The 9,947-nt window shown below is 45.6% G+C and overlaps 1 protein-coding gene across 1 annotated transcript in view; it reads right to left on the bottom strand.

Moving 5' to 3' along the window:
• Positions 1-8,435, bottom strand: part of LOC119291283 (casein kinase II subunit alpha-2-like) — an 11,414-nt gene extending 2,979 nt beyond the window's left edge. Inside the window, exons 1-3 of the mRNA XM_037570016.1 lie at positions 8,022-8,435; positions 7,069-7,198; positions 283-477 (exon numbers count right to left, since the gene is read on the bottom strand). Of these exons, the coding sequence (XP_037425913.1) occupies positions 283-477; positions 7,069-7,198; positions 8,022-8,107 (411 nt within the window). The 5' untranslated portion in view covers positions 8,108-8,435. The remainder of the gene's footprint in view (positions 1-282; positions 478-7,068; positions 7,199-8,021) is intronic.
• Between the last annotated feature and the right edge of the window lie 1,512 nt (positions 8,436-9,947).

Here is a 9,947-nt window from a genome sequence, read left to right as displayed (position 1 = left end):
GTGGCCACCCCAGAACTGCATGTAGCTCCGCCGCTGGCACCACCCATGGGTCAGCCTCTCAAGGAACATATGCATGGAAAACAACTGAAACTCTCATAATAAAATCACAAGACGTGCAACTACAAAATCATTGCAGTAAAACGCATAACAGGGAAGATTTAGCCCATAGCAGTGTTAGACTGTTAGATGTGTACAACCACATAAATATATCACAACTTTATTATCTGCTAGATGTGATACAAGTTCAACACTTCATCAATGATTAAATAAAATAAGGCGTACCTTAAGAAGTTCATAAATATAGAACCGGATGTCATAGTCTGTAAATGTTGGATAGAGAACTTTGAAATCTGTGCTGTTTACATATTCAAATACCAAACTTGGAGTTTTTGATTGCTGGTCTCTGACGACATTAAGAAGCTTAATAATATTTGGACCACCACAAAGGTTCTGAAGAATCTTTATTTCCCTCTTTATCTGCATAAAAAAATCACATATTTGGATAGCACAAAGAACACGATAAGCTGGTAAATAGAGTTGAATGCAGCAGAAGGTGCATAGCCAACAAATGAGCAAGAGTGACATCATGCACTTAAAGAAACAGGCGAAACTTGTCAGCTGAAAACGGCATGAAGACTAAATAACAGAGCTGATGCTAAACTGATCTCTAACGGTGATGAAATTAGAAGGTTTTGGTCCTTAAATTTTTTTTAGCAGGTTTCGAACTGGTTAGTTGCATCATATGGTGCAAGTGGTTAGTCAAAAGATGTGAGTTATGGATGTAAATGGACGAAGAAACATAAGATCCCTTGACCAGCTTGTTAATTGTACGGTTGTACCTATCAGCTGCAAGCTGAAAATTGCAGAAATGGCATTAAACAGGATCAGGATGAAAATTTTCAGTAGACTAGTGAAGGAGGAAACCATAGTTAGAGAAGTAGGAAATGCAGAGTATGTAACCATCAAATTACGCCAAGTATTGATGTTATCAGCTGTAATATAATAGCAGACCATCAAAATGTGCTAATCTATGGACACTTGGCGCGGCAATGTTTCCAGAGAAAGAAAGCGCAAAAGTGGAAATGGATTCCTAAATCCACTCGACCTACCGATTCTGCCCCTCACGCTCCGCCTTCCACCTCGATTGCCCAAACGTCTCGCCCCAGTCCACAGAGCACCTCCCCTGCCACCTATGCCATCACTCTGCCTCGCTCGCCATTGACGCCCCCACCCTCCTCGACCTCCACCATGGCAAACTACCCACTCAACCCCGTCCCCTTCCTGCCGCCTGGGTTTGCAGTGGAGCCTGGACCTGCGGATCGTCTGGTTCGGTCTGGGATGGTGGTCGGACCAATTGCGCCGCTCAACCACGACTTCTTGGCGATTGCGGAAGCAAGCGCATATATTCCTCTGCATCGCCGGGCTGCCGTTCGAACGGCGATTGAAGGTTTGCTGCATGAAGCGCATCTTTTTACCACTGAATGTAGTGATCATCCTCTGGGTATTGGAATCTTTGGTTTTGCAAGTTCTTTCTTGAGAGATACGGCTGTCAATACCCCGCTAGAGCTTGAGGAGGAGGATTTGCTTATCACCTTTGTGCCGCATAATGAAGCTCTTAACAGATGCACCACCTCATTTGGCCCAGAGATTTGGTTGATGTTTTTTGGATTTCCTTACGATTACCAAACAGACTACTACATCACCAAGGCTTTAGGGGGTTATGGATCTCTTGTCAATTGGTACAATCCTCGCCAGGATAGACGGTACATGCTCCTCAAAGCTCGCGTTATCCGTCTGAATCTCGTGCCCAAGAGTTTTATTGTTTGGCAGTTGGGAGGTGCACGAGACTGCTGGACGGTCCAGGTTACTATTTTGAGAAGCAGTGACTGGAATGGGTTGCTGCCTGATGTGCTGCCTCCAAATGAAGAACCTCCTCCCGCAGATGGCAATCCACATCCTCAGTTCGGGCCTGAACTCACTGCTGAACAGCTTTACCAGCAGCAAGTTCACAACTGGCTGGTACAGAATGCTGCCCCCAATCACCCTGTGCATCACAACAATGCAGAAGCTCCCAACCAAGGGTGGGCTCCCTGGCCTGAACCTCCAGCTCCTCCTATGCCACCCCACCTAATGAACTTCCAAGCCTGGCTGGCCTCTCAGGGTTTGACTGTTATGCATGGAGTGGTTCCTGACAATAATGTCACTGACAATCCTATGCAAGCATGGCATGAGGCGATTACTGAATCTTCTGAATATACATCCTCGGAAGACTCTGATGCCACTGTCTCCGACTTGCTTGTTATGCCAGTGACTTCTCCAGGAGCCTTTTCTGCTGCTCTGGCGGCTCCATCTGCTGCTGCTGACGTGGTTACCATCTCTGTCGACATTCATGACCAAGGTATGCGCTTTGGTCTATCTACTCAGGGCGATTCCCTCATGGAAATCCTTTTGGCCAACCCTGTTCCCCGACAGCAACTCAATACTGCACTTTTCAATGCCATCCGGCCTATACTTGCTACAAGGGGACCATGGGCTGCTGGTTTTGGATTCAGACACGAGGTTATGCACTTTGAAGTTCAGGTCACTGCCGGCCCTACTGGCATTCAATTCTCACAAAATACTCTGCTTGCTCCGGCAATTACTGCATCAGTGCTCATTGAGGAACTTTCTGACAGCCAGGCACTACTTGTTGATCAGTCCAGGCTGGAGCCACAGGGCTCCATGGAAGCTTCTCATGTGCTGCTGACTGAAACTGAGGATTCTGCCACTGTGGTGGTACAAACCAACAATTTCAGTTCTGATTCGGAGACTGATTCACACCTCATGGACTTGGTTGCACAACACTCTGAAACTCAGACTGGCCTGCTTCAGATTGCGACAGGTGCCATTTCTGAAACTACAATCAGTGCGGTGGGTTCTTCAGCTCATAAACGCAAAGGAAAGGCGCCAGTCCCCGTTGACACTTCCACTCTCCGTCGCAGCACTCGTACTAACAAATATGATGGATTTCGCACCACCTCTCTGTCTGAAGCCAAGGTCTCTAAATCCAAGGTAAAACCGCGCACTGTTCCTACAGCCGTCTCTGCTGGTCCTGCAACTGCTGCTTCAAATCAGATGGCTCCTGAAGATCTCCCTCCTCCAACTGACATTGCCACAATGCAAGCCATTGGCACAAATCTATGTGCTATCCCGGAGGAGGAGCTCACGGTTGCTGCTTTCACTGAAGACCCGGCGGGGACCTCTTCATCAACCTCAGCTTGATTCCTCGCTTTATTTCTTCGCTTAATGGCTCTTTTGCAGTCGTGGAACGTACTTTGTTGGAATATTCGTGGTCTTAATGCGGACAAAAAGCGCTTAGCCTTATCTAATGCGATCCAGTCTAGTGGATGTGCGATTATCTGTCTTCAAGAGACTAAAATGCAGACGTTTGATGCTAGCACTCTCAAGTTGATTTGTCCGAAACGCTTTGATAAATTTGCGTATATCCCGTCTGTCGGAGCGTCGGGGGGAATTGTTACGATCTGGAATAGTGCTCTCTTCTCTGGTACGATCGCCTTTGAGGAACAATTTGCGTTAGGCGTCACCTTCACTTCCACTCAAAATGCGCATACTTGGACGTTGGTTAACATCTACGGCCCGTGTCAAGGGGAGCAGCGTAATACTTACACTAAATGGTTGTTTGACTTGACAATCCCGCCGACTGAAGATTGGCTACTGCTTGGAGATTTCAATTTCATTCGATCGCCTGACAATCGAAACCTACCAGGGGGAAACGCCCAGGATATGTTTACTTTCAACGACTTCATCCGTGAGCAAGACTTAACTGAACTTCCTATTAAAGGTAGGGCTTACACCTGGTCGAACATGCAGATCAACCCCCTGCTCGAACAACTAGACTGGTTCTTTACCTCGCTCAACTGGACGACATCCTTCCCCAATACCATGGTAAACCCTTTGGGCCGCCCTGTATCTGATCACATTCCCTGCTCCGTGGTCATTCAATCCACAATCCCCCGGAGCAAGATCTTCCGGTTTGAAACCTACTGGATTGCGCACCCTGGCTTCATGCAGACTGTGGAGGATGCTTGGAATAAACCCATAAAATTTGGCAAAGACAAAAATGCAGCTTTGATCCTTTGTCAAAAGCTGAAAGCTGTCAGATACGCCCTATCCCACTGGAGCAAAAAGATTTCCCGCCTAAAAATTGCCATTAAGAACTCAAATAAGGCCCTTCTTGAGCTGGATAGTCTTGAAGAACGACGTACACTTTCGATCCCTGAGCGTAACTTCAGAAAAATCCTCAAAAAACACTTCCTACGACTCCTTAGTTACCAAAAGGAGTACTGGAAGAAGAGATGCACAATCCGTTGGATTAAGTTTGGCGACGAAAACTCAAAAAATTTTCAAGCTGTTGCCACGGAACGATTCAGACGAAACTGCATTGCTACCCTAAAATCTGAAAATGGGTATACTGTCAAGGATCATGCAAGTAAAGAAGCTATCTTATTTCAAGCCTTCAAACAAAGGCTGGGTTCTTGCTCGAAACCTAACATGAAACTCAACCTATCGTCTCTGCTCCGTCACCAAGTGGACTTTGATAGCCTCACTGCCCCGTTTGCAACGCATGAAATTGATGCTGCGATTAAGGAAATGCCCCCGGACAAAGCCCCGGGCCCGGATGGTTTCAATGGAGCCTTTCTGAAAGCTTGTTGGCCTATCATTAAAAATGATTTCTACAACTTATGCAATGAATTTCACAGAGGAGACTTGAATCTTGAAAGCTTAAATTATGGTTATATCACTCTGATACCCAAGAATGCCTCCCAGGAGACGGTCAATGACTTCCGCCCAATCACTTTGCTCAATTGTTGCCTTAAGCTGATCACCAAACTACTGGCCAATCGTCTCCAAAAAATCATCTTGCAGATAGTCCACCGTAATCAGTACGGGTTCTTGCGTGGTCGATCCATACATAACTGCTTAGCGTGGGCCTTCGAGTATATTCACCAGTGTCAAGCCTCGCAAAATGAGATTATCCTACTGAAACTTGATTTTGCCAAAGCCTTTGACACTATTCAACACTCGGCTATGCTCCACATTATGAAAAAAGTGGGTTTCAATGACAAATGGCTCCACTGGATGCAAAGTATCTTCAATTCTGGCAAATCCTCAGTCATTCTAAATGGTACTCCAGGAAGTTCTTTCCTATGCAAGTGCGGTGTGCGACAAGGTGACCCCCTCTCGCCTCTGATATTTGTTATAGCTGCAGATCTCCTTCAATCTGCAATCAACGAGGCTCTTCGGAATAATATCCTGGACTTACCAATCCAACGTGACACTAACGGGGATTACCCAGTTATCCAATACGCGGATGACACACTCATCATCCTGCCAGCTTGCACCCGACAACTCACCAAGATTAAGGAAATTCTGGAGGATTACGCCACGTCAGTAGGGCTCAAAATCAACTTCCATAAGTCCACACTTGTGCCAATTAACACGCCTCCTGACAAATGCAAAGAACTGGCTGAGCTGTTAGGTTGCACAATGGGTTCCATGCCGTTCACATATCTGGGGCTGCCCCTAGGCACCACTCGCCCGACCGTGCTGGATCTGGCTCCGCTTGTTTGCAAAGCAGAAAGAAACATTACGGCTGCTATGTCTCTAATGTCGTACGCGGGGAAACTTGCTCTAATGAATTCGCTGGTAACCTCTCTTATCATGTTCACTATGGGTACCATTCGCATCCCACCAAAAATTGTGGCCCAACTAGACAAGATCAGAAGGCATTGCCTATGGCAAAAACGGACCGAGGATGGGACCAAGAGCAATTCTCTTGCGGCTTGGGACATGGTCTGCAGGCCTAAGAAAAATGGTGGACTGGGAGTTGTCAACCTCAAAATACAGAATGACGCTTTGCTGCTTAAGTTTCTCCACAAGTTTTACAACAGGCATGATATCCCTTGGGTACATCTCATTTGGGATTCCTACTATGGTGACTCCATCCCTCATGCACATGATGCATGTGGCTCCTTCTGGTGGAAAGACTTAACTCAGCTAATGCCCATATATCGCGGCGTCACGCACGTAAAAATTGGGAATGGATCTTCTACGCTCTTTTGGAAAGATAATTGGAGCCAGTCCATATATGCTGATAGTTGCCCGAGAGCCTACTCATATGCTATCTCTGAAGATGTCTCGGTCCAACACATTTTCACGTCCCCCCATCTGCAGGAAAACTTTCAACTCCCGCTCTCTATTCAGGCCCGTGATGAGCTGCGATCCATCCAACTTGAAGTGGCCGAAAACACTCTTACGGAGGAACATGACACCTGGCAGTGTATTTGGGGCGGCAATACTTTCCAGACATCATCATACTACAGATTCTACTTCAGAGATGTAACTGCCCATGAAGCCTTCGGTTGGTTATGGAAAGCAAAGTGTACTCCCAAGCTCAAAACATTCGGGTGGTTCCTGCTGGTTGATCGCCTCAACACCAGAAACATGCTCAAGAGGAGGCACTACAACATTGGGACAAACTTTGACTGCCTCCTCTGTGGCCAACATGTTGAAGAAACGGTGGAACACCTCTTCTTTCACTGCACATTTAGTCAGGAATGCTGGCTACATCTTGGCTTCAACTGGTCTTTGCAGCATGACAGACTTGACATGATCAAACATCAAAAGACCGTGCACCCTAGAAAGATGTGGATGGATATTTTTTTGACGTCGGCCTGGAGTCTCTGGAAGGAGAGAAACAACCACCACTTCAGGAAAATTAAGCCATCAGTTGCTTCCTGGAAACAGAGGTTTAAGTTGGACTTTGACAATCTTAGATATAGAGTGAAACCTTCCAAACAACATATTGTATCTGCCATACTTGGGTCCATACAGTAGGCGTCTTGTAAACTAGGGTGTCCCATGGTGGTGCCACAACCACCCATGTATGTAAATCACACATGTAATTGTACCCCCTGAGGTTTTAGTAATATATATGCAGTAGGAGCCTTTCCTACTGTCTTCACAGTCAAAAAAAAATGTGCTAATCTTCAAAGTAAATAAGGATACCTTCTTTTTCTTAACAGGCTTGAGGATTTTAATAACGCATCGCTCATCATTTGTTACATTAACTCCTTCAAAGACTTCACTGTATTTCCCTCTGCCTACTTTCCGCACGACCTCATAATCATCCTGCTCACTGAATGGGGAAGAAACATCAGTTGATCAAACTAAGTACATAGCTACAAGAAACAAGATATTTATATTCCATAAAAAATTATTTATTGTTTTTCACTCCAAAATTCACCAACTAAAATGGTGACAACACATGTCAAAATTTTGAAACAGTAAGCAAAAGTGGATTCACTAGTGTGATAGCGATCGAGGGTCATATGACTACTGTTTAAACGTTCAAAGAATTTGTCCAATTGAGAATTTTGGTTGGTGCAACTCCATTCTGTTTTGCTAAGACCGACCTCCCTACAGAGATATTAAATGGCCTCCACCAATGCTATTTTGCAGGTGTTTTAGCCTTCTGGGACAAAGTTCCCTGGATGGAGCCCCACTCAAGGTATAATTCTAACAAGCACAACAGCTCAAACAACAAGTATAGTAAGACGACCTGAAATAGCAAAACACTCGTCACTCGTCAGTAGTATTCAATAACATCTTCAATCGAACCTCAGACAGACACCGAAAAAAAATGATCACGGCCTGATGACCAAAGGTTTTCAAATCCTACAAACCAGAGTTCACTCCTTATGACTCCTCATTGAATAATACACCGATCAATCAAGCAATAGAACAACCCACCCAGTCCGTTCCAATCTCTGCAACTGAACATAAATCATAATACACTTTCGAACACAAAATGTACCGATATATCCCCCAGCAGTGACACATTGTTGTTCAGTGAATTTTAGATGCGGTCCTCCCACATAATCAGTTAATCACTCTACTATAGATCATGGTACAGAATAAAAAAAAAGGAGCAGAGTTAGGCGCTGGTTTTATTTTTTTACCCCCATTGAACGGAGAGGGCCTCGTAGTCCCAGTACTCCCTGGGGCGGCGCACGTTCACGTCCGCGTAGACACGGGCCGTCGACATAGCCGCCGCCACAACGGCCGACCCCGCCGAGCGGGGGCGGGGGAGGGAGCCTGCGTTCGCCGCCGCCCCCGCCGCAGCCGCCGCGAGGGCCGCGACGGTGCCTGTGGCGAGGGAGCCGACGGTGGCGAGGAGGGAGGGGAGTATGGTGGCGGTGGTGGTGGGCTCGGGATTTTTGTTTCTTCTCTGTGCGCGTGGGTGGGTTTGGGGCTAGGTCGTGTCGTTCGGACGGGGACGGGGACGGGGACGGGCCTATATCACGGCGTGCGGGGGCGTCGCCGCCGGCTTGCCGCTGGTGGAGGGGTGCGTCGCGCCGCGCCGGCCAAACCGGTTAACCTGTGTTTGATCGGTGACTGTGAGATGATGTTGAATCTGGATCAGAAAAATACGGCCACAGAGAAACCGGAGCAAAAATAGGCTGGGAAAATAATTGCCCTTTTTTAAGTCAGAATTTTTCTTTTTTTTTCCTTTTATCTGTCAGGGATCTACTCTTTTTTTTGGAGACAAGGTCAGGGATCACTTTGAGACTTGGAAAATCTTCGTCCGTTAAGACCTAGCAAAACCGTTTTATCTAAAAGCCCGGAAGCCCGGTCCGCACACATGCATTTTAGTCTAAGAAAATCAATAATTAAGCTAAAAAGCTATACAAAATCCCGATTATGGCATGATTATCTTTTCGGTTGTAAAACAAAACCTGAGCCTGGCCCGACATCACTCTTTTTTCCGACTAAGTTGTTGAGATGCCAATGCCAAAGTTTAATGCTATCATTGAGTATTGTCAAACTAAATTACAAAACAACCACATAAAGGTGTTTATTGTCAAGAGACGGGTTAAGGAGTTTAATGAGAAACATAAGGGTTCAAGGACGAGACTTTGTATCAAAGGGTAGCTTCATCCTTTCATGGTCAAAAATCCTAACCAGAGGCGATAGATTGTGTTCGACATTTGGAATACCCAACCACCGCGCTCCTTCCACACCGCCACGTGATTATAGTATAGGCGGTAGACTTATGCCTTGGAGATTGCAGTGTAGGTCGAAAAACAACCACTCCTTAACCATGGACAATAGAGACCAAGAGTGCAGGTCGAGCCATCCAACTATAGTGAGTTCCCAAACTTCCTTTGCATATGACTGGTCAATCATAAGGTGTCTAGAATGTTCAGGTGTGTTATGACAGGATGGACATCACTTATAATCAAGAATTCCTCTGTGATGTGCTCCAGGACATTTTCTATAGAAATGCAATTATGAGTGACGAGCCAGACGAAGAACTTGCATTTTTTTCAGGCACCCATGTCCTTTCAGACTAAGTTATCATGTGTCGGGAGATATTAGAACATGCACATGGTTAGTTGACCATGGGCCTCCAACATTTGAGTAACTATAGTGGCCGGAGAGCATGACCATGTCAAGGATGGTGAGCACAATCTTGCCGAAGATGGTAAGGACAATCATAACGAGGATGATATGGAGGCTCGTGAATTGAAATCAACTTGCCAGAATTGTATTGCAAGAAATAATACGCATTGAAATCATTTCATGGTTCTTATCATGCCGGGAAATGTTACTTTAAATTTAACTAGTGCTCACTAAACTTTAGAAAAAAAAAATCTTAGGTTGTATAATTTTTGTAGTCTTGTCTTAGTTTATTTCCTAAAATTCTGAATATCAAGGGTCCATCGTCATGTGAAGGTGTCACTTCTTAATGCAAAAAGTCAAGTTGTTGTGTCTTTCTGAAAGTGGTTTTATTTTGCACCAGAATCCACATGTACAATCCATTGTACATAAACCACATAATAGGAAGATTGTAGATCAGCGTTTCTCTTCCTCGGCATTGTCTT

Source organism: Triticum dicoccoides, chromosome 4B, assembly GCF_002162155.2.
Source record: "Triticum dicoccoides isolate Atlit2015 ecotype Zavitan chromosome 4B, WEW_v2.0, whole genome shotgun sequence".
Classification (NCBI taxonomy): Eukaryota; Viridiplantae; Streptophyta; class Magnoliopsida; order Poales; family Poaceae; genus Triticum; species Triticum dicoccoides.
This window is presented reverse-complemented; position numbering and strand designations above follow the sequence as displayed.